Raw genomic sequence first — 22,770 nt, forward strand, 5'->3', positions numbered from 1 at the left:
TTAGACAAACCGTATATGTTTTGATTCCTGTTCTTCACGCCCACACAATTGTCTTTTGAGAGGTCGGGATCGTCTGTGCTTCGGTTGATTAGATAGAGTGCATCGATGGAAGTCAATTATCAGAGCCCGTTTCAGCTCTGTATTCCACAAAATGTTTTCTGGCCGAAGGTCCCCATGCAACACGCCAAGGGAGCGGATTTCCCTCTTGGACTGTGAGATGGCAGATCGGATACTCTTATCTTGCTTGGTATGGACAACACTCTCTCCACCCCAGCCCATGAGGAGCATGTGGCGAATCTGTCCAGCACCATGTAGGAAGTAAATCTGTGCCAAATCAATCTTTCCAAGAAAGACCGGAACTGCTGATCCCTGTACACGCTGAAGAACATGGTAGATTTCAGCCTCCTGTGAAACTTCTTTCCAGAGTCGCGATGTTGTTCCTTTACCAACAACCGTGTAACCATATGCAGCACAGGTGACTTTGAACGGCGCCCCGTACGCCCCACATTCTCCCATTGGAGTGCAGTCCTGATCAAGGTCCTGATCAAGCTGCCGTTTGAGCATCAGCACCAGGTCTTGCGCACTGATCGGGTGTTGGTGGCCATGCGCCCCAGACCGGTGGAGCTCGAAGTTGGGACAACGAGAATCCAAGTCTCCACCCTGCTGTAGGCCTAGGAGACACAGCTGTGTGCAGAATTCATTGTTATGTGGATGGGACTGGCTCCCTCAAGACCTTTGTGGGTTCATTTGAGGGGTTGACGTCGAGCGCTGAGTTGGGGGGGGAGATGTGACCTGACTGAAGCCTCGCTTTCGTCTTGCTGGGGGGGCGAGGTCAGAATCGGAGTCGGAGGCATCTTCACCAGAGCGAATACTTGGAGGTCCACAGCTGAATCGGGATCGAGTGGGCACCTGTCGGCCCTGGCCGACAGGAGATTCGACCGGAGACGAAGGCACGTACTCAGGTGGAGACTCCTCGGAGCTAGTGGGCTCGGTACTAGCGTAGTCGGGGCTTGGGGGTTTCTGTCGTAATTCATTTGCAGGAATCTGGGATCGAATGTGGCTGAAATTGGTTTCCCAGGTTGGTAACTGTGCCCGCGCAGAATTCCGCCAGGCCTGACCACGGACTTGAGAGACGCAACTCATTAAGCAGAGGCACAACACTCTTTCAATCTCTGTCTTTGGCCCCCCAGAGCCCCATGTATCCGCATCGACGTCTAAGTTAGGCTCACCTAGGTCGTAATAAAGGGTGGCCGGGTCATCAAAGGGGACATGCAGTTGCACATTTGCCAGCCCTGTGCTCAAATATGAGTACTCGAGCCCTTCTTGGATCATCACATGGTATTCCTGCACAATAGCCGATCCAGCAAGCCGCGTGGCATTGTATCTTAATTTCTCCGGACCGCCGGTAGGAATGATGTTCGATTCAACGATCTCATGATAGAAATCAATCGGTCGGAGCCCGGAGCGAAGATTCTCCAAGGACAGTTTATGGGGGGGTGTGTACTCCACAGTGGTGAGCAAGGTCTTGGTATTGCCATCGACTCGGTGGATGCAGAACTGAGCAGGTTGGGAACGCCACGGATCAGCCTCTGATTCATCCTCAACCTGATCCAGTGAATTGCCGTGATTTTCAAACTGTACTCCATCACCGAGACCAAATTCTTCCCGGGCTTGAGGAATCTTGCATAATGCTGAAATAATATCATGCACGTGGTCCTCCACAGCTATCCGCTCATAATGCTCAATATCCTTTTCACAACTGATTAGTCGACGTGTGAACCGCGGCGCAAGTTATTCTAGCGCATGAAGGGACACAAACAACCGCGGTGCCTCTCTTCCTGCCGGCTGCAGATATCGACGGACAGAGACATAGATTTCTTGTTGCCTGACGGCAGTCTTTCCAGGGTCGCAGTCGTAAAGGACAATATTTTCCAGTGGGAGCGGGTATTTTGCCCTTTATAGATTCAACAGTATTTCCAACTCTCAACGGGGACGAAAGTAGATTGTGACAATATTGAACAAACTCTTCAAAGGTGGTTTTTTGGATGTGCTTCGTCTCTTCTGTCAATCGTTTCTGTATTTGTTGTTTCTTTTCCTCCTCTGCCTGTTTGCTTACCTTCTCTGCCTGTTTTATTACCTCCTCTGCCCGTTTCCTTTCCTCCTCCACTTTCAAAAAAAGTGCTTTGTAGTCGGTGTGGTCAGAAATCTGTCTCATGGATGTGTTTCACAGGAGATAAGGCTGCCTTCAGATCATAACAGTGCAGCTTTCCAAGGTACCTAACTAGGTTTGGTTGGTTTGGTTGGTTGGTTTTAGTCATACACTGTCCCAGCCGCCTATTGGGCGGCTATGCGGGATGCCACTGTGCTGATAAGTGGCTTGTGGCAGGGGCTGTCTTATCTACTTTCTTTCTGTTGTCTTGTTTAGCTCAGGTCCATCCAGAGTAGTTAGTCTCTGGAGATCCCCTGAGCCCACTATAAGATTTCTAGATCTGACAGCTTTAATCTCTTCTAATATGGCAGTGTACATATGCTGCTACGGATGTGACTTGATGCATACTGTAAGAGTCTTTGACTTACTAAGAGAAAGATGCATCATATTCTTATCTCAGAAAGTCTGTAGGTGCATTGGGCAGTAAAGACTTCATAATGATGCTGATCTAAGATGTATTAATAGTGAAGCAAGAATGGGGTGCTGTGTTATTTAATTCTCTACTCTCTTGATACTGTTGTCCTTCATCTCTGTGAAGTAAAAGCCTCAGAAGGGGAAAAGCTTCTATAATAATATGTGATGTGGGCAGGTTCTAGGCTCAAATAACCCAGCAAGATGATATAGACAGTCATACATTGATAGCTGCAAAGATTCCAGAAATATAGATCTAGCTATCTCTCTGTTCAAAGCTGTATGGAAGATGGAAGGCAAGGTGGAGATAAGAAGTTCTGTGGTATAGGCAGTTGTACATCAATAGCTGCGGAGATCCCAGCCATAAAGATCTAAGGTACCTAACTAGGTGGAGAGTGGAACAGTTGAATGTCTTTCCGGAGAGACCCAACCCAGGCGATTCAGGGCGATCTCCAAAAGAAGTACGGAGTACTCCGTACTCCGTAGAGCAAAGGCAACTAGTATTGCATGCAAATGTTAGGGGAGTTATTTCTCTCAGTACTCTGTAAACGTGTCGAAGGTTAGGTTAAAAACTATTAACCATCAGCCAACAGCCGTTCATTATTGAATTTGGTCAATAAAATCATTTGAAGTTTATTTCCCAGTCACTAACATCAGAAAAACTCATTTCCATAATCCCTAATTGATGTTTATTCGCGCCGTCGAACCAGGACACCCGCAGAGATGAGCTTGGTGGGCAATTTCGGGGCTAATGACAACCGCGGCTGTTCCTAGATAGAACCCTTAATTCCAAACACCCTAGGACCTTCCCTACATAAAGCCCCCCTAGATCTACAAATGACAAGTAGTTGTTGACTGGTTGGCAACATAATCCTATATATTACCAGTACTCTATACTCCGTAAGCACCAATAATTTTACATGGTCATCTATTGGCGAGTCCAATTTAATGGCATCTTTTTTACTCTGAATCCCAGAGAAATTCTCCCCCCCTCCAAAAAAGAAAAAAAAAAGGAAAAAGAAAAAGTGAAGATGCGGATCTAGCCACTGAATGCAAAGAAACCTAACATTCTCTACAGTTTTGCTTTCTCTCCTTCGAGTCGCCCCCATATCTTCCTCGCATCAACTATCAAAGGCCAAATCTCTCTGAAATTATTCATCTCGCTCTGCCTTGCGCCCTGCCAAAGCGCTTCGTACGGATCCATATCCGGTCTGGCCAGGGCACTATCCATTTCAAAGTCCGTAAAGCCATATGCCTCTATGATGGACTTTGAATGCTCTGCGAGAGTTTCGATAGCCTGGTCGTAAGCGGATACAAGGGTTTTTCGTTGATGCTCGGTAAGAGAGTGCGGTGAGTAGATGTCTTTGTAGGCGGTTTGGAGGATGGAGAGGGAGAACTTTACAAAAAAGTCAGAAAATGTAAACCTTAGCATTGGATTGGTTTTGGTTGGGGGGGGGGGAGGGCAGGGACAACATACCACATGAGCCAGGGCTTCCAATGGGCCATTGAATTCAGACCCGACAGCTTTGCGAACAACATCCCAAAAACCGCGCCAGTATACAAAATCGCAATGCGCCATAGTGAGCTCATGGACAGTGAAGCTGGTGTCTTTCCCACAGACAGTAGCATCTAGATGCGCCCTGACTAATGTAGCTAGCCGGCGTTCGAGAACCCACTGCTGATTCTCTAGCTTAAACCAGCCGGATTCTGATGCCGCGGTGAGTATACCTGCGGCATCAGGGTCCCGTATAAAACTCAAATAGGAAAGGCTTGGGACGGTACTCTCGGTTCTCCTGGGCATACGGTCAAGACTTGGATCTCCCAATCATCGGAGAGATACGTACCCATTGTAATGTTTCAGTATAGCACGTGGCACCTGTTGAGAGATAACGTAATTGTCTCCTTCATAGGTAACCGCGTTGACAGTATGGGCATACATGCGACCGAATCCTGACAGAGCGCTGTAGCCATGTCCACCGCAAGCGATTCTGCAAGTCTCAACCCCTCGTGCAGTAATGTCCGTGGAGTAGACTTTGGCACCGACGGTCTGAAGGTGGAGATCTTCTAGCTGCGAGAAATCGCCGGTGTTAATGACCAGCTTGCTGTATTCATCAAAGGCCTGCTTGATACTTTGGCCCACTAAAACGAGAGCGGTGCCCTAGAATTGACAAGAGTTAGGGCCCAGTCACAGCAAGAGAAAATAATACCAGGAATTACCTGCGCCAAAAGCGGCAAAAGCCTGTACTTTACACTGGCATAGTCGAAGACGGTTGTTTCTTCCTCCTGCCCTTTCCTCCAGAATTGCTTCCTAAAGGTGGTGTAGTGATACGCTACCGAAACAGCTTTAAGCAACTCATAACCTGTAGCCTCAACCATAATTGCACGAACCGTGACCATCGATCCGTATGAATGTTTCGTGTTTTTGGGTGGCACGTAGGTTCCATCCCTTAGCACCTGCGCATTCCGCGCCAGCATCTGAGACCGGGGAATTCTGACATTGTGGAACTGCATGGCGCCGTTATCCACACCCACCATTCCCTGGAAAGCCTTGGGACCAAGCTCGTAGATTTCCACGCCCGGCATCAGCTCCTGAGTATCAAGGTCCCGCAACTGGATGAGGAACAGATGATTTCCGTAGTCTTTGGCGTGGATTATCAAACGCGCGACAACGAGAGAATGAGTCGCCCAGATACCGGTGGCTCCAATCCAGTATTTGGTGCTGCTCAGGGTTGGGGAATTGATGACGAATTCGTCTGCGTCGCGGTCAAACGTCGCCGTAGTCTCAATGCCACGGACATTCGAACCATGGCCTAGTTCCGTCTGCGCATAGGAGCCGAATATCTCAAGTCTCTCGGCCTTGGGCATCCAAATCGCCTTCTGCTCATCGCTCATCTGCCTTTCCATGTTGGACAGGAATACTAACCAGATGTCAGGCAAGCCGCAGCCAGGACGATAAGAGAAATCAAATTCAGAGACAGAGCATAGTTACTTCTGAACTGTGGCTGCACAGGCAGGAAATAATCCAACATGACCACAGCTTGTCTAAACTGTTCATGGCTCCATTTTTCCTTCTGCTTCAGCGCGATCAGCTCACGGGCCTGATGCACGGCTCTCACCCAGGCATCCTTTCTTGAAAGGGACGGGACAGTAACCGCGCGCTTCGAGAAGATGGGGTTAGTGGTAAGGGCCTTTAGGAGCTGCTTTCGGGCTTCAAATTTGTCCTTCCCTCCCCAGAGGAAGACCGACAGCGGAGTTTCGTTCGGTTTGTTGCTGATGTTCCGGGGTGGCATAATGCGCATGTAAGATCTTCCAACTTTGTTGAATATCTCAACACTCTCATGTCGTGCTATGCATTCTCAGGCCATTCATTTAACCTTGGCAGGCAGCCCAGGGCAATCACATCTCCGTCGGTTCCCACGCATCGCGGAGCGGAGCTCCTGGCTGTCTCCCAGGTTTCCCCGGGGCGGTCCAAACGGGACTGGTGCAGCGTCGGCATTACGAAATTTGACTTCCCGAGGAAGCCTCGTTAGCTTCGGGAATTTGGCAATTTTGCAGACTTGCAGGGATTTGTTCCTGCACGGACGCTAAGCCGGAGAACCACGAATTAGGACAACCAGTCGAGCTCTAGCAATTGTCGTAATCGAGGGACTTTACGGAGTATAATTCATCAGTGCAAAGGAGGAGAAGTCCGGCACCGCAGCCCGGGTGGTCTAGTTGGTATGATTCTCGCTTCGGGTCCACAATTTCCCGAGCTTCAACAATGAAGTTCAAGCATGCGAGAGGTCCCGCGTTCGAATCGCGGCTCGGGCCAACATAATAAATCTTTTATTTTCTTTCCTTTTTTTTTTTTTATTATTTTAATAAATTAGTTGAATAAATAACTGCCCTCTCCTATTTCCTGGACTTTGTTGCAATATTTTACTTTTTCTCGTGCAGTTTCGTGGTATTTTGAGCAAACGGTAGTTAATGCCGTGTGCGATGCTATGCTATTAGTTTTATATTCCTATATGTGGCTTGATTATAATTATAGATTCAAGCTGCAATTTCACCGTCGGCAACCGGGCCATCTTCTTCGCTTGTCACAAGATTGCCGAAACCTTTGGCTCTCCCTGCCCGGGATTCCCGAGCCGACAAGCGATGGTCTGCCTGCACCGGTTATTCCCCACGGACTGGCCAAGCTACCCCGGCAAATTCGCGCCTTCAACAAACGGCCTTTCTGCCAATACCGCATCGGCACTCTGCTTCGCGTTCATCAGGTGCCTAGGCTAGGAGGCATGGCGCGATCATGATGCCCTTTCTCTCGGCGTGGTCTGGCCTCCCGATTGGAGGGCTGACAGAGGCTACTTCTAGCTGTTCATATACATACATGGCTGTCGTTAAATTCGTTCCCTGCCCCGATCGTCCCCCAAGCCGAAGAGAAGTTCCGTGGGCAAGAGAGCACCAATAACTCAGAATGGCAGACAAGCCTGATTGGAGTGCCGCACTGAGGCCCGCTCCTCCAGACGGGGCGACTATTATTGCGCAGGAGAGAGCCAGGTCGAGTATCCCAGTGGACCAGCTGGCCGGCTATCTTCTTACTCCTGACTTTCTCGAACGACAGGACCGGGTGCTGAAGGTATTGCTGAAAGAGCCAGTTTTCAAAAAGACGAATCAGGCCAACCTGTCCAGGCCCGACAGATACAAACTGGGCCTTGCCCGGGGAAAGAAGATCCGCCAGCTGAAGGAAAAACTGGGCTGGGATGAGGAGGACTACCACATGGCCGCTTATCTGTGCGACGATGTCTTGCCGTACCACCTGCATACCGCGATGTTCATTACGACTGTCAGCCAGCAAGGAAGCGATGCCCAGAGAGCTCGTTGGGTGCCTAGGATCGAAAGGTGGGAGATTATCGGGGCATATGCACAGACAGAGCTGGGCCACGGCAGCAACGTTCGTGGAATCGAGCTGGAAGCGAGATGGGATCCCGAGACGAGGGAGTTTATTCTTCACAGCCCCCATCTTACCGCGAGTAAGTGGTGGAATGGGACTATGGGGCGCACCGCTACCCACGCGATTGCAGTCGCCCAGCTGATGCTACCTGTATCGGGTAAAGGCGCTGAAACGAAGTACAAGTCGTACGGTCCGCATCCGTTTATCGTGCAAATCCGCGACTCAAGAACACATCAGCCACCAGAGAGCATAATTATTGGAGATATTGGTCCAAAATACGGCTATGCATCGATGGATAATGGGTACATGTTGTTCAATAACCATAGGTGTGAAACTATATCCTTTTATATCCGTTTCCATTTCAAGAATTGAATATTGATAAGAGAGACAGGGTACCTCACGATGCAATGCTCTCTCGGTATTCTCGAGTAGACCCGGAAACCGGTAAATATACCAAGCCTGGAAACCCAGAAGTTGTCTACGGCTCTTTAACTCATGTGAGCTCTCTCACTTCAAGCATTATCGATCACACATAGAATCAAATCGTAGTAACAAAATTCTAGGTGCGAGCTACTATTGTTATGGAAGCTAGGCTTGCCCTCGCTCGCGCAGTCACAGTAGCTGTTCGATACCTATCCATCCGACGTCAGTTTAGAGACAAAGATTCAGATAATCCGTCCGACCCTGAAATGCCCGTTCTGGACTACTCGACCGTGCAGGTCCGTATCTTTCCTCTGCTAGCCACCGCATTTGCCCTTCACTATAGCGGCAAGGCGATGGGGGAGCTATACGCGCGAACTCGGAAGAATATCGAAGAGAACGGAGATTTCGAGACTCTGGCCGAACTGCACAGCACCTCATCCGGCTTGAAGAGCCTTGCCACCGATCTCACCGCTGGTGGTATCGAGATCTGCCGTCGAGCTATGGGCGGGCACGGGTTCGGGGCAAGTGGTCTTGTGCAGCTTAACGCGAACTACTTATCCAAACCGACTGTTGAAGGGGATAACTGGACGATCACGCAGCAGGTTGCTAGGTATCTGATCAAGAAAGCCAAGGCTCTATCGGCGTCTGCAAAGAGCCGTGCAGGTGCTCGAACAGAGGAGAGCCTGAAACGATACTTGTATGCGAGGCAGAAGACCTTAAATTTGAAGGTATACGAAGACGACAACGCTATTCTGGAGGCATTCGAGTGGAGAACAGCACATCTTGTGAGGCCCTCGCCCACCCACCGCTAGAATTTGTCGGAAGCATATCAAACTCACATAGAGAGAACAAAATAGGTATTCAAAGCATATGAACAGCGAGAAATCCAAAAGAAATCCTGGAACAGCCTTCTCATTGACTTCCACAAGCTAAGTCGAGGTGCGCACATCCCATTTACGAAAACCGAATTCTCCTTTATTACAACTAACCCTTATTTCACTTCTTCCCCAGCATACTCCCAATCCATCCTCATCCTCAATTTCCACCAGGCCCTCCAACCCAACAACCCCGAAACCGCACGTCTCGACTCCACGACCCGCGCAGTCCTCCGCGACCTCTTCCTCCTCTTCGCCTTCACCACCATGGATGCCGAGGCCCGAGAATTCTGCAGCTCAGGAGCGGTGTCGAACGACGCCCTCGACGCTCTGTCCGCACGCATACTCGAGCTCATGGGCCGGATACGTCCGCACGCAGTCCGGCTGGTGGATGCGTGGAAGATCCCGGATTTCTTGCTCGATAGGTATGTGGCTACCTACCAACACGTGTAGGCTTGGGTTTCATTTTACCTACTACCTTCCTGTCTACCTTGGAAATGGAATATTTGATAGACTAAGTAGCTAACCCCCCTCCTTTTCTTTTTGTGTACGGCAGCGCTCTGGGGAGATATGATGGGAAGGTATACGAAGACCTATTCGATCGGGCGCACAGACAGAATCCGCTGAATGCTGAGACGTTCAATCCGGATTATCGTAGCGATGAGATTGTTTTGGGCAGTGGAGATGCCGGACAGATCTTGTCGAAGTTGTGATGTGGTTGACGGCTCATAAATGTATCTCCGACGTTCGTGTGCCATAGGGGACCTTTTCGATAACCAAGAAAGAAATTCATGACCTTTTTTTTTTTTTTTTTTCTTTGAGAACCTATATTGGCTGGTATCGATACTTCTCGTTCTTGATATGGGAAAAAGTCAGAAGAGCCGAATTCTATTCGAAAAGAAGCTAGCCCGATACCAATCTTCCTATTATACAAAAGGTCAGACGAAGCCGCTAATGCTGTATGTGTAGATAAACTGCAAAACAAAAGCCCTCTTCACCCCACACTCCACGGAAGTTCTTCCATACGAGGCAGCCTTTGTTCGTCATGAAAACAACTACCTAGTGCGAAGATTTTGTTATCCGCAGAGTACGCTCTATAAGTATACGACAGTCGTGACAAACGGTATCATCAAGGCTGGCAGCACCATCGCTATTTTACGGCGCCACACGCTCGCAGGACGTTTATTCTATAGCTTCACTATCGCTAGCTTTTGAACGCGATCTCCTTGCCATCCGTACAAGAGCACGACCTGGCATAGTATGGTAGATCGAACTGGCTGAAATCCCTCCGGACCTGCTTCCCCGATTGCTCCGCCTTCCAGGCAGGTTGTTCAAAGCTGATATCACAGAGTCTTTGCGGGATTCAAGTCTGCCCCGGAGCCCGGATATTCTCTCGAGGCTGGACGAGGTGGATTGGTCTGAGGAACTTGAAGATCTTCCCGTGGGCTCCTTGGCTCCATCGCTGGATCTTATAATGTAATGCTGTTGATGTTGCTGGGGCTGCTGTTTGTGTGATAGAGAACTATCCAACCTGGCCTGTGCAGTGGACGCTGGGATCCCGACCTGGGCGCCCGACAGAGCTTCCACGTCCACCGAACTGCTCCCACAGACCCCTCTACTCGCGACCCTGTCGCCGTCGTCCTCCACGGCCGACGACGCGAAAGGCACGCTCAGCGCCTCCAGCACGCGCACGTACTCGTCCATCTTCTCTTCGAGATAGCTGACCCTCTTGCGCAGCTCGACGCACTCGTTTGCGTTGATGCGAATGTCCGACTGGGCGTTCTCCAGGGCACGTTCGGCTCTGCGGGCACGATACTCGGCGGAGTTGGCCTTGCGGGTTGCGCGGTCGATCTGGGAGTTGGCGGCATAGTAGGCGATGAGGAAGAAGAGGATGCGGATAATCCATGTTTCGGCAAGCCATTCCATCATAGCCATTGTTTGGTGTTGTGTCAATCAGTCACTCTCTATGTGGTGTGGGAGTGGCTATGAGAGGTATTTATTATATTCTTTGAATCGCAGAACCCCCGATGCTTGATATAATACCACGCTGCTATAAAAGAAACGAAATAGAAACAATGAAAAAATTAAAAAAAAAAAAAAAAAAAAAATTGAAAAAAGGGGGGAGGAGGTATGTCACAGCTGACTGCACCAGCCGTAGAATGTGCAGACATGCTACACGGGACAGAGGGAAAGCAGCCCGTGTTCTCTCCTGCTTGGCAGAGCGTGTGGCCCCTGTGGAAGCTGCTTTTCAGTGCGATTGTGAAATGCATTGTTCCTTCCGGCATAGCTTGGGTTTGTAGGCCAAGTTGGTTGAAATGATCAGGGCGGTTTGGACTGTCGACAAGTCCCAAGCATATCCCCCAAGCACGCGAGATCCACGCGGTACTGTGGATCGGGCGCCGGGCACAACTCGGAGTGCAGCAGCATCGCCACACGATCCCTGCTAATTATACGTAAGTGGGCTGGCAGGTTGGTTCCAAGGTTGTGCTCCAAGTATTCAGTACTCCGTGCTGTACTCCGCAGTTAGCTTTTTGAATCTCGATGGGCCCTTGGTTTTAGGTTCATCCACGAACTCCTGATCTTAGCCATGGTTCGAGAGCTCCCAGTTACAGTACGGAGTAGTGGAAAGCAATTTGAGTTTCTGAGATTAAAGTCATGTCATCACCAATAGCACTGAGGAGCTGGGTGGCGAACGGTGCGGCCCGTGCTTAGATCCACCCTGTCACCACTCATCTCTCCTCTGCTCAGTCGTTGGCGCCCCGTCGACCTCTTCCCTCGCAGCGCTGCACAAACCCCCTGTTCTGATGCATAAAACACAACCTCCCTCTTCCTGTCGATATGTCCACGAGTCCCAAAAAACAAAATGACCGTCGAGTGGAGGCCAACGTCCGAAAAAGCAGGCAGGAGTTTTTGTCGCTGGGGGACAAAGGTAAGAGCTATTCGCGCTTCGTAGCTATCCAAATCCGACCTTTATCCATTGAGTTGCTGTTCCTGCCAGACCACTTTAACTGACCATCAATAGCAAAGCAACCCCGACGCATCACAAAGCCTCCACAAGAACCAGTTCGCAGAAGCGTGCGTTTACGACATTCATGTCATGAATGGAGCAGAAACACCCAGCACGAGTATCGGTATCCCTCTTCAACCAAAAATACAGCTGGAAAGGAGGCAAGTTATCCCTATGCTTGCTATGCTCTGAAACTAACTCAGTACCCAGTTCCAATCTAAACCCCCAAGCCCTCCGCAAGTAAATGATCGAAAACGGAAACGGCCACAAGACACGGAAGAACCTCTCCATTTTCGAGCCAAGCTTCGAAGGCGATCGCAAACGTTCCTCGCTGCTGAGGACACACCTATCCAGGAGCCAGCGAGCGATGCTGCCAAGAACGAGATTGACCCAATACGTAATTGGATCCAGAAAGGATATTGGCCCAAGAAGTATTTTAACCAGGACATCAGTATGAGTTCCCTGCTTCCAAGGAAGAAGTCGACGTCTTCTCTTCGCCGTAAAGGGCCTAGTGATGAGAAACAAAAGGAGGAAAAGAATGCTCCATACGTAAATCCCCGCTACCAAACTATTCTTGAAACAAAAGGCAGCTTTATGAAGAAAGCGCGTGTTGGGATTAGAGACGAAAGTAGTCTTCTTATCAAAGCATTGCTTAACACAGATCAGATGGTCCCGCAAAATTCGCTGTTTCGAGACGACTTATTCGACACCACCTGCGAAAAGATCCAATGCGAGAACGAACCTAGAATTATTCGAGATATCGGACAACTGATCGTGCCGTCTGCCGAAACTCTAGCTACATATGGTGCCACCAATCTAGAGCACTTAGTTGAGACTGTGAATAAAGGCTGGAACAAAAGCATCCCTTTTTATGGTCCCCGCCCACAGCCTGATTACTCGGTGGGTTTCAGGCGGTCTGCATTCACAGATGATCAACTTGAGAAGCTGAAGCCCTTCATCGGTGATTGGGATGACACTTCCTTTTTTATGGCCACAGACACGATGCATTTTCCATTTCTGACATGCGAGGTAAAATGTGGTGAGGTGGCACTTGATATTGCAGACCGACAAAACGCCCACAGCATGACTCTTTCAGTGAGAGGTGTGGTTGAACTTTTTAGGGCAGTAAAGCGTGAAAATGAAGTCCACCGGGAAATCCTCGCGTTTTCAATATCCCATGATCATACAGCAGTGAGAATCTATGGCCATTACGCTCTAGTTGACGATGATAAGATCACATTTTACCGACACCCGATTCACAACTTTTCCTTTGCTGCCCTGGATGGCAAGGAGAAGTGGACTGCATACAGGTTTACGAAGAATGTCTATGATATATGGATGCCGACTCACCTTAAAAGGATTTGTTCAGCAATTGACCAGATACCTCCTGGCTTTGATTTTGGTGTCTTGCAGTCGGGCCTTCCGTTCCCTTCAACTTCCAAGTCTTTTTAACGAAAACAACTCTCAGTCAGGTCAGGTGAGGCAAGGCAATGTCAGCCAGCTGAACATTAGGGTGGTGAGGGCTGCCAGACCATACCCAACTTAGCAGCTGTACCAAACCCAATCAGGCCATGCTAGATCCAACATGGGTGGTGCTAGACTGGATGCAGGTGGGCTGGTGAGCTTGAGGCAGCACTCACCAGATAATCATTTACTTCGATGGTACTTGCCAGTACGGAGTAAACAGATAATAAAATACTATAACTTAAGAAATAATTTTTATATTTAGATATTTCTTATAATTTATAAAGTTTATTAAAACTGATAATATCTTTACAAATAATAAAGTTAAATAGTTAAATAAAATTGATAAGACTGTTTATTAAGTATCTATATACTCTACATATAAATTCTAAAGTCTATATTCAACAATGTTGTTGAGATATAAGAGAGCAAAAAGTTGAGATTTTGTATCATGCATGTATATTTTGGTGTCTCGCTCGGGGGTGGATTACGTTATTGCTACTTCCTACTTCAGATCTGCTCTGTTTGTTCCGCTGGACGGCAAGAACCCATTGCCCATGCCGGCAAGTGCTGCTTTCTCTCTCTCTCTCTCTCTCTCTCTCTCTCTCTCTCTCTCTCTCGCTTCTGCGCGTCGAGCCTGCCGCATGCTTGCCACGCGCCTTCCCCTTCCGCTTCCCCCTAGTTAAGGGACTTGCTTTCCTTGGGCCAAGAGGAGAGCTCCTTCCAGCCTGCCCAGTCGCGCCTGCAGTGTAACCAGCTTTTAACGCTCTAACCCAACCAATCCGCAGGGTAAACACAGTAGCGGCGCTGTCCTTGCTTAAAAAAGAAAAAAAAAAAAAATACACACAAAAGAGGCTCCCCCGCGTTTTGACTGATTTCTTCTTCCTCCATCTTCTCCGCTGCTCTCTCTCGTCTGGACCATCGTGTAGACAGATACTGGTCTCTCTCAGAACCCCTCCACTGTTTGTTGGAGTCTGCGAAAGAGAGCCTTTTACTCCTTGCATCAGGAGAGCATTCTTTTTATTCGCGAATTTCTTATCAATATCACCACCATCCGTCGTATCGTCATGGCGCCCCTGCCCGTTTCATTCACCTGCCTTCGAACCCTCTTCGTCTCCCTCTTGCTGGCACCGCTGGTCTTGTCTCAATGGCAGAGCACCCTTCAGAAAGATCCGCCGGCCGGCGAGCCAAAGCAGATTGCCATCATAGGTATGGGTTCTGTTGCAGCACCAAGATGACTACAGCAAACTTGCATGCCTACCTAGAAATAGGCAAGGGATGGCTGGGCTGACCTTACCGCAGGTGCCGGAGCTGGAGGGTCATCTGCCGCTTATCATCTTCGCAAATATGCCGATTTCTTCTCCATTCCAATCAACATCACGGTCTTTGAGAGATCTAACTATGTCGGCGGCAGATCCATGACTGTCGATCTCTTCGATGACCCCGCCCAACCTGTTGAGCTGGGCGCGTCGATCTTCGTCAAGGCCAACAGCAATCTTCTCAAGGCGGCGAAGAAGTTTGGCTTGAAAGTTAAAGAGGCCGACCACGATATGCCGCGAGATTCCGTCCACAGCTTGGGAGTATGGGACGGATCGCGATTCGTCTTTTTACAGCGCGAGACTAACTTCCGCTGGTGGAATATCTTCCAGCTGCTGTGGAAGTACGGCTGGGCTCCCATGAGAACCCAGAGTGTGATGAGCGCCACTGTCGACAAGTTTCTCAAGCTTTACAAGTGGCCTTACTTCCCGTGGAAGTCTCTGTCGGCGGTGGCTATGAGCACCGGCCTCGTGGAAGCGACTTGGTCGACGGGCGCAGAGTTTCTGAAGGAAAATCACATTACTGAAGAGTTTGCGCGGGAGGTCATCCAAGCTAGTACTCGAGTGAACTACGGGCAGAACCTCGCATTGATCCATGGCTTGGAGACAATGGTCTGCATGGCCACGGATGGCGCCAAGTCCGTTGAAGGAGGAAACTGGCAGATCTTCCAGGGCATGGTCGATGTATCCAAAGCGCACTTGAACCTTGAAACCACTGTACAAGAGGTACACCGCAACGACGATGATACCTACACACTCACCTATGAAATGGAAGGGAGTGATTTCTCACAGTATGCCGACTTTGATCAGGTTGTTATCGCAAGTCCTCTCCAGTTTTCCGGTATCAAAATTTCGCCTAACCTCGAAACCCTCCCCGATGACACTCCCTATGTTGACCTTCATGTTACACTACTGGCCTCGCCGCATAAAATCTCGCCCCGTTTTTTTAGACTTCCAGATAACAAAGCTTCCGTTCCGTCGGTGATCCTTACTACCCTTCCCCATGGTCTCGACCTGGGAGCTCGTCGTGATGGAGTAGGCCCGGCCGGATTTTGGAGCATAAGCACTATCAAGAAAGCCAGACCACCAACCGCCTCCTATCCTTCGAGTGGCGACCATTACGTATACAAGATCTTCTCGCCACAGCCGCTGAGCCCTCAGTTCATTTCGGATCTCTTTGACATTTCAGAGATGGACCTGTATGACGACCATAATACCACCTTCCACAGGTCGGGTTCTACCATCGGAGGGTTTTCTGCCAACGAGATCTCCTGGCTTCACGAAAAAAAGTGGCACTCGTATCCTTATCTATACCCCCGTGCTACGTTTGAGGACATCAAATTAGCACCAGGCCTATGGTATACCAGCGCTATAGAGCATTTCATCTCAACAATGGAAACCAGTGCGCTCTCAGGGATGAACATTGCTGCGCTTATCCTCAGCGAGTGGATCTCTGAGTTCGAAGTCAAGCTAAAGAAGTACGAAGAGAGCGGGTAGTGCGGTGGTATTATATAGCTTTATACACTCTAGAATGTTTTTATTTTTGTGGGTTGTCTGGGTACGGACAACATTCTGGCGTACTGGAATGGAGACAGCGGGCGCTGATTTGGGTTGAAGGGCGTATAATATGTGCATTGGAAGGGTCCCGTTCTTTTTCTCAAAGCGTACACGCATCATTCTTAGTCTTCAAATGAAACAAGCTTTAACTAATATCTGTCTACCCATGATGGCTTTCTTGGGTTTAAATAATTCCAGTGCCATAAGGGTGGCTATTACAAATTACTGTTTTGGGTAAACTCGTTAACCAGCTGCTAGCTAGTTAGTCCGCTCTGCTCTAGATAGCCGAAGCACCATATCTTGACGTTGATTGTACCATAAAGCAGTCTTGATTCCCTAGACATTTGTCGCCCATAGATGACCTGCCTTTCATGGGGAAATCCTCCATTTCGCGTTATCAGCCAACATGATGGAGAAAAGAAAAAGAGAAAAGAAGAAGAGGAGGATGTATGGGAAGGAACCATAACCTATTGCACTGTTTGGTGCCGTGGTTGCATCTTTTTTGGGATCGAGATGGTTGGTTGGTTAATGTTCTTCTAATTTTCATTCCTAAGGTAGTAGAGGTATGTACAGAGGATATATATATATACTGCATGATGCAGCTATGTAAGTGATATAAGTATTATGTTGATACCGGCTAACTATGCTACACTAATGTCAAACCCACTAAAATCGCCTGTATCCCGCCACTCCTGCAAAAGATCCATGTAACTGTTCAGACCCAGCGGCCACGGCCCCGCGGCCGCGCCGGCCAACTTTTCCTCCGCCGACAACTTGTCCTTCCCCCCCTCTCCGTTGTAATAAGATGGCGTACACCCGGCAACCGGTGCCAAGACTGCCGCCCCGGCTTTGATGCGTGCCGCCCAGGCTTCTTCCGCTGCGCGGGTCGGCTCGATAGCGACCTTACCCCGGTCGCCGGCATTTTTCAAGTTCTCAGATATGATGAACGCGACGTGCCGGGCCAATGTGTCCAGTGTCGGGGTGTAGTTTGGCGAAACGCCGGTCTGGCTGGGCCCGACGAAGAAGAAGTTCGGGAAGCCATTGGTGGTGATGCCGTGCAGTGTGGCGATTCCCCGTGACCATTTTTCGTCCAGGCACTGGCCTCCTCGACCGAGGATCTGGGCACCGCTGCGGAAAGCGGGGCTCTGTCGGCCGCTTATGTCGAAGCCCATGGCGAAGATGAGCACGTCGAGGTCGAAGTGCTCCCCGTTGGCGACGACGCCGGTTTTGGTGATTTCCTGGACGCCTTTCCCCCCTGTGTCCACGAGAGTGACCTGTGGAAGGTTGAAGGCTTGGAGGTACTCGTCGTGGAAGCCAGGTCGTTTACACCAACCCGCGTACCAGGGTTTGAGATTCTCGGCTACCTTTTTGTCTTGCACCACCTCGTCGACTCGTGTGCGGATCCGCTCCGATCGTGGCAGGTCGAGGGAGTGCATCTCGGCAACATGGTCGGCAACGTTTTCCATTGTTACTGCGTTTGGCCCGCCCGTCAGAGCACAGAAGCCTGGAAACGCTGACCATCCGTCGGAGACCATGTCAACAGACGGGCGGGGTTTAGCGTTGGATGCCATGGAGATAAAATTGCGGTTTCGGGCCATTTGCCATCCTGGTCCCGTTGCGATCTTCTGAGCCCATTCCTCGGGGTCGGTGGCCCTCTGGTTGCGGACATCCACCGAAGAGGGCGTTCGCTGGAAGACGTAGAGATGTTTGCTCCATTTGGCCAATTGGGGAACAGCCTGGATGGCCGTGGCGCCTGTGCCGATGATTCCGACTCTTTTATCTTGGAGATTGGTTAGAGTTGGATCTTCTTGACTGCCTCCGGTGATTTTATAATCCCAACGGGCTGCGTGGAAGCCCTGGCCTTGGAAGGTCTCGAGGCCCGCAAAGTTGGAGATCTTCGGGCGGTTTAATAGACCTGGTATCAGCGCCACAAAGTCAGCGTGGACCTTGGCAGATACCGGCTGGCTGTTTGGTGGCTGCTGCTGGGTCATCTCAACAGCCCATGTGCGAGTATCCTCATTCCAGCAGCATCGCTGAAACATCGTCCGGAACATGGCCCTGTCAGCAAATGACCAATTCTTCGCAATCCGGTTGGCCTGTTCTCTCAGCTCCTCTCCGTATGAATACTTATGCTTCGGCATATACCCAGTTTCTTCCAGGAGTGGCATGTAGATGTAGCTCTCGACATCGCACATCAGACCAGGATAGCGGTTCCAGTACCAGGTGCCTCCGAATCCGGCGGCTGTGTCGACGATGACGATGTCCTTTGGCTTAAATCCAGCGTCCAGCAAACGCACTGCAAACAAGATGCCTCCATACCCTGCTCCCACGATGATAATCTTGTAGTGTGCGCCTTCCTCAAGGGTCAGCGAAGGGGCTGATCCATCATCCCACTTATCCTCCAAGAGGCGCTTGAGGCTCTGGTTCTCTGTCGTTGTCAAGTTGATGTATTGTGCCATTCCGTCAGGGCGCAGGCGCTTGCTTCGCTCCTCAGCGTACTTCTGGTGTATGTTTTGGATCTTCGACGCGCTGAAGCCATTGGAGCTGACGTTGGCTGTCTCCACGACCGGGTGTGGCTTTGTTCCGTTCGCGAGGGATTCCTCCGACGGGGAGGCACTGGCCTCCGCAATGCCCGAGTCTACCGGCATCATGTAACGTTCGCGAAAGTTGTGTGTGTTTTAGCCTCCTGGGAATGGGTCTGAAAGACACCAGAGGAAGAGGCCAGATAAATAACCCAAACCGCAGCAACACGCCATACACCTGGGTAGTTTTTCCGGAAGGATATGCACCCGGAAGACGTGCGTATGCCTGCATAACGACCCTGCGTGTGCGCATGGCAACATGGCCTCGACCGTGGGATTTGGCCGGTATCCCTGGTCGACAGGCCATGACAAGCAATCAACGGCCATCGTCGAGTATAATTGCGTTGTGCGACTTTATGCAGGCACATACTTGCACTTGCGCTGGCTTAACGCTCAAGCCCCGGCCCCATGATCTGCGGCGGGATGAACTATGTAACCCGAAACTCACGAGTTGAATGACTGATGGGACCTGCTTGCGGGCGATGCCTGGATACAAAGCAAAACACAGGGGTGGGCACACCCCAATTTGTGTTCGACGAGGGAGTCCGCACGAAACCAGCATAAGCCAGCAGTTCTGTGCATGATATTTGAATTTGTAGTTACTCTATTGCTGATACCATAGCTTCTACCGGCGGCCGTTCATTCAATAACGGGAACGCGGGTTGGCTGCATCGAAGACCAGATCCTGGGCGGGCTCGGGAGGCTACCGAGTTAATACTGCGCTTCGGCGGGATCGTCACGACGGGAGTTTCGATTGCATCGGATTCACTTTGTGAAGCGCATTAATCCGCGCCGGGCACAAAAAACGCGGCGCCTTACCAAACCTGGATGGGCACAATCCAACACTAGTCCATATATAGTTAAGGTAATATCTGGTTAGGAAAATATTTAATCCGCGCCGCACGAAATCACGTGGATGTCAGGTAGTATATGTTTGCATTGTTTGCAGGAGTGGCGCATGTGGCTTGTTTCCTTTTATGTAACAATTACTCAACTCCGGGAGCACAAACCGTGCAGGTCCGGGGGAAAATCCCCTGGGGGTATGTATAAAGTAGCTTGGAAGGTTTGTCCCGCAGATGCTGACAAGAGCACGAACCAGGAGCACTGAAAGTTGGGTGTGAAAACACACTTCGCAAAAGAAAATGGCCATGAGTCACTTGATGCTTCTTTGCTGTCCCATGGGATTGGCCTTTTGTTCCTGTTGGAATTCTTCAACGTCTGGGAAAAGCTCGATTCTTTCTTTATCATATCTGACAACTCAAACTTAACGTCCATCCGAGTTAGATAAGTGTGCTGTTCTTCTCTTAGGAAATATATCATGCTTCGCGCCGTTAGCTGAAGGTCTTCGTGATAACGTACCCCTTATAAAGCTTTTTCCGGAACTTGGAAGGGTCCGAGTTTCGCAGCCCACGAAGCAAGCGGTATCCAGATCCGGGCCGGGGAAGACGCCGTTTTTCTACAGATGCATTACAGGCTCAATTTCTATCTCACATTCGAGAGAATTGGGAGTAAATAGGACCAAAAGGGTGCCACTAGTGGGAACCCACTCTGGGAATATATTCTGCTTTACGGAGTAGCCATGAAAGTGCCGTGTCCCAGTCCACTAACAAAGGCTATGCTGAAATACCTCAAAGAGGGCTATACATGCGAGCCGCGGTTACTTTGTTGTGGGGACGGTAAGGTGTTGGTAGATTCAAAAACGATGCTCGGAGATGTTTTCCCCATAGACAGGATGGAGGAACTGATCTCGCCGGGGCTGATAGGGTTGGCCTCCACGCGGGCTCTGCAGGTGGATAGGACATGCTATCGATTTCGGGTGAAACAAGCATCCAAATAATATTATTGAACTAATTACTCCTATATTTCGGGGCTAAGAGGTCGCCAGCCTGACCACGAGAGATGACGCGCTGCCACCGTTTTAAGCTACCAGTGCATCAGAGACTGTGAGGGGAGATAAAAGCCAATAATACCACATCCAGAGCGGTCGATTTATCTTTGCACAGAGTAACATCTCATATCTGTCTATCCAGCCGACCTTTTGAATCAACGCGCGAGGTGACCATAGCAGTGCAACGCAACCAATATCAATAACCAGCGGGTACCGGCGCAGTCTGGATCGTTGGTCGGCACAACCTTATATGCAGCGCGGAACATAAAATGAATGGTGGACAGGAGGGCAGATTCTCCACCTGCAGGCACGCCGGCAATAGAAAAGCATGCGGTAAGGGTGAAAAACGTGGCAAAGCTGGTAACTGGTGGAAACTTACCTTTTTCCACTCTTCTCACTCCGAAGCTCGCTCTTCTTCTGCGTCTTCTTCCTCGTTCCTTTCTACTCTATTCTAATTCTGTTTCCTTGCCAATTGAAGAGGTCCTCTCCATTCTATAGTTACCAGGGTGACTCATCGACACCGTGATCGTCGAATGGAATCGGTGTGGCTTCACGGAGTGTTTGCCTTTTGCCCTTGTCAACCGCCCCGTCTGTGGCCGAGCCATTATTAGTTAATTGCAATTATTTCCAGGATTCTACCAAGAGTTGTTCCGCCCAGAATTACGGAGTATTTTAGTATTATTTTGACTGGCTCGTGTGTGCGCGCCAGGGCCTCTCTGGCTAAGCAATTTCCTCCGCGAAGCCTGCGGTGTCCGTTCTACCCGAAGACATGAGCTGATCGATGATCAGTGATCGCTCACGATGCCAATCTATCCCACGACGAAGCCTCCCAGGGATTGCTCAGACATCGTGCAAGGATTCAAAGTGCCTGCCTCATTTCTTCTGTCTCGATGGTCGTGTTAGCCCTGACGCCCAAGCAGCATTGTCATGGGTAAATGCGGGGAGCAGCTGAACTCGACCAGGGAGGCCCAGTGGAGCGGGTCAGAGAAGACGGTGACAACAATCATTATTCCGCAATGCCAGCATGATAACTAATTAAACTCGAGCAACATTCCTCCGCATCAAAGGCGAGTCCGGAGTGCTTCTGAGGCCCACCGTGACACAATAAAAGTAATGCGTACACATAGCTAGCTCCTAAGCGAAGCTAAGCTACTGAGACATTCTCGGCCGCCAAACCAAGATCCCATCTCCACGTTGTTTTTGTCCACGACAACTAAAAACGTGGTGTCTTCCGGAAGAAACCGCCGGGCAGGCTAACACTACCCGCCAGTGGACTCACTAACGAATTTGTAGTTAGCTGGTACGGAGTTACTAGTCAAACTAGCTACTAAAAGATCCAGTTAACCGAGACCAACACACTAAAAGCTTCAATGATGGATACAGATTGGACAGTCGGCCGACCAAAACACCGCCTGTTCGAGATGCCCTGGAGAAGATTCCATGGGCGATCCATGCAAGCGATGGCGCACATCCCCACTGCGCGGCCTCACACACTCTAGACCCAACCCGACCCTCCAAAGCAATTTTGAATTTCGAACCCAATTCCTTGTGATATCTTTCCCACCCCTGGAGGACCGCTTCTGCCACGATGACCCCGGACTCCAGCTGAAAAGGGCCGGTCCAAGGAAGGGCGTTTGCCCCTCCCCGAATTATAAATAAATGTCCGCTCCCGCCTGTTCTCCGGGGTAGTCCCCAGAGTGATCTGCTTTGCAAGTTATATGATTTCCGTATAACTTGCCGAGGAAACTTTCACGATGTTAGGGAAGACGAAGACATTATGTATTTTGGCGCTCTGCCTCCTCTTCGACGGGACGCAGTCTCTCACCACGCCCCGCCATGAGAGCCATCTCGAACCTAGGACGACCACAGAGCCAAAGTACAAAGCAGTTGCCGCTGCTGCACAGAAACGCCGCGATGACGCACTCAACGCCTTCCTGCCGCTCCCAGCCCTCAATATGACGGGCATTGGAAACGATCTCCGGCCCGTTCTGTTGAATTCCGGTGTCTTGACCAAGTCTGAAATCAGGATTGTCCAATCCGATGCCGCGACTTTGGTCCGAAAGATGATTCGAGGAAACTTGACTTCTCAGGAGGTGACGACCGCATTC

The 22,770-nt window shown here is 50.0% G+C and overlaps 8 protein-coding genes and 1 non-coding gene across 9 annotated transcripts; 4 read left to right on the plus strand and 5 right to left on the minus strand.

Moving 5' to 3' along the window:
* On the minus strand, positions 1 to 564 carry D8B26_001346 (uncharacterized protein; the record flags this gene model as incomplete). Its single annotated transcript, XM_066123513.1, has 1 exon — positions 1 to 564. The coding sequence occupies one exon, from the start codon at positions 562 to 564 to the stop codon at positions 1 to 3; it is 564 nt and encodes a 187-aa protein (XP_065979587.1).
* A 162-nt stretch (positions 565 to 726) lies between these two features.
* Positions 727 to 2,215, minus strand: D8B26_001347 (uncharacterized protein; the record flags this gene model as incomplete). The annotated part of the gene is made up of 2 exons (XM_066123514.1): positions 727 to 1,749; positions 1,820 to 2,215. The coding sequence occupies 2 exons, from the start codon at positions 2,213 to 2,215 to the stop codon at positions 727 to 729; spliced, it is 1,419 nt and encodes a 472-aa protein (XP_065979588.1).
* Positions 2,216 to 3,639: 1,424 nt separating this feature from the next.
* Positions 3,640 to 5,910, minus strand: D8B26_001348 (uncharacterized protein; the record flags this gene model as incomplete). The annotated part of the gene is made up of 5 exons (XM_003065362.2): positions 3,640 to 4,016; positions 4,098 to 4,413; positions 4,465 to 4,778; positions 4,838 to 5,538; positions 5,610 to 5,910. 5 exons carry the CDS (start codon positions 5,908 to 5,910, stop codon positions 3,693 to 3,695), a joined length of 1,956 nt encoding a protein of 651 aa, XP_003065408.2. The 3' UTR covers positions 3,640 to 3,692.
* A 409-nt stretch (positions 5,911 to 6,319) lies between these two features.
* On the plus strand, positions 6,320 to 6,430 carry D8B26_001349. Its single transcript has one exon. It is a non-coding gene; the product is annotated as a tRNA-Pro (tRNA).
* Positions 6,431 to 6,884: 454 nt separating this feature from the next.
* D8B26_001350 (uncharacterized protein) lies at positions 6,885 to 9,644 on the plus strand. The gene is made up of 6 exons (XM_066123515.1): positions 6,885 to 7,876; positions 7,942 to 8,047; positions 8,114 to 8,758; positions 8,831 to 8,912; positions 8,985 to 9,273; positions 9,405 to 9,644. The coding sequence occupies exons 1-6, from the start codon at positions 7,074 to 7,076 to the stop codon at positions 9,559 to 9,561; spliced, it is 2,082 nt and encodes a 693-aa protein (XP_065979589.1). The 5' UTR covers positions 6,885 to 7,073; the 3' UTR covers positions 9,562 to 9,644.
* A 386-nt stretch (positions 9,645 to 10,030) lies between these two features.
* D8B26_001351 (uncharacterized protein) lies at positions 10,031 to 10,783 on the minus strand (the record flags this gene model as incomplete). Its single annotated transcript, XM_003065364.2, has 1 exon — positions 10,031 to 10,783. One exon carries the CDS (start codon positions 10,781 to 10,783, stop codon positions 10,031 to 10,033), a length of 753 nt encoding a protein of 250 aa, XP_003065410.2.
* An 827-nt stretch (positions 10,784 to 11,610) lies between these two features.
* On the plus strand, positions 11,611 to 13,521 carry D8B26_001352 (uncharacterized protein). Its single transcript, XM_003065365.2, has 3 exons — positions 11,611 to 11,777; positions 11,871 to 12,016; positions 12,066 to 13,521. Exons 1-3 carry the CDS (start codon positions 11,687 to 11,689, stop codon positions 13,305 to 13,307), a joined length of 1,479 nt encoding a protein of 492 aa, XP_003065411.2. The 5' UTR covers positions 11,611 to 11,686; the 3' UTR covers positions 13,308 to 13,521.
* Positions 13,522 to 14,045: 524 nt separating this feature from the next.
* On the plus strand, positions 14,046 to 16,342 carry D8B26_001353 (uncharacterized protein). The gene is made up of 2 exons (XM_003065366.2): positions 14,046 to 14,528; positions 14,622 to 16,342. Exons 1-2 carry the CDS (start codon positions 14,387 to 14,389, stop codon positions 16,130 to 16,132), a joined length of 1,653 nt encoding a protein of 550 aa, XP_003065412.2. The 5' UTR covers positions 14,046 to 14,386; the 3' UTR covers positions 16,133 to 16,342.
* Positions 16,343 to 16,833: 491 nt separating this feature from the next.
* Positions 16,834 to 18,843, minus strand: D8B26_001354 (uncharacterized protein; the record flags this gene model as incomplete). Its single annotated transcript, XM_003065367.2, has 1 exon — positions 16,834 to 18,843. The coding sequence occupies one exon, from the start codon at positions 18,841 to 18,843 to the stop codon at positions 16,834 to 16,836; it is 2,010 nt and encodes a 669-aa protein (XP_003065413.1).
* Positions 18,844 to 22,770: the final 3,927 nt, after the last annotated feature.

This window comes from Coccidioides posadasii, chromosome 1 (assembly GCF_018416015.2).
Source record: "Coccidioides posadasii str. Silveira chromosome 1, complete sequence".
NCBI lineage: Eukaryota > Fungi > Ascomycota > Eurotiomycetes > Onygenales > Onygenaceae > Coccidioides > Coccidioides posadasii.

What these genes read in the sequence shown, in the direction of transcription:
- D8B26_001350 (XM_066123515.1), top strand. Translation starts at nt 7,074, where the DNA reads ATGGCAGACAAGCCTGATTGGAGTGCCGCACTGAGGCCCGCTCCTCCA. An exon ending in ATGTTGTTCAATAACCATAG is followed by an intron (nt 7,877 to 7,941) that starts GTGTGAAACTAT and finishes TAAGAGAGACAG; the next exon opens with GGTACCTCACGATGCAATGC. An exon ending in AGTGGAGAACAGCACATCTT is followed by an intron (nt 8,759 to 8,830) that starts GTGAGGCCCTCG and finishes AGAACAAAATAG; the next exon opens with GTATTCAAAGCATATGAACA.
- D8B26_001353 (XM_003065366.2), top strand. Translation starts at nt 14,387, where the DNA reads ATGGCGCCCCTGCCCGTTTCATTCACCTGCCTTCGAACCCTCTTCGTC. An exon ending in AAAGCAGATTGCCATCATAG is followed by an intron (nt 14,529 to 14,621) that starts GTATGGGTTCTG and finishes ACCTTACCGCAG; the next exon opens with GTGCCGGAGCTGGAGGGTCA.
- D8B26_001352 (XM_003065365.2), top strand. Translation starts at nt 11,687, where the DNA reads ATGTCCACGAGTCCCAAAAAACAAAATGACCGTCGAGTGGAGGCCAAC. An exon ending in TTTGTCGCTGGGGGACAAAG is followed by an intron (nt 11,778 to 11,870) that starts GTAAGAGCTATT and finishes GACCATCAATAG; the next exon opens with CAAAGCAACCCCGACGCATC. An exon ending in AAAATACAGCTGGAAAGGAG is followed by an intron (nt 12,017 to 12,065) that starts GCAAGTTATCCC and finishes CTCAGTACCCAG; the next exon opens with TTCCAATCTAAACCCCCAAG.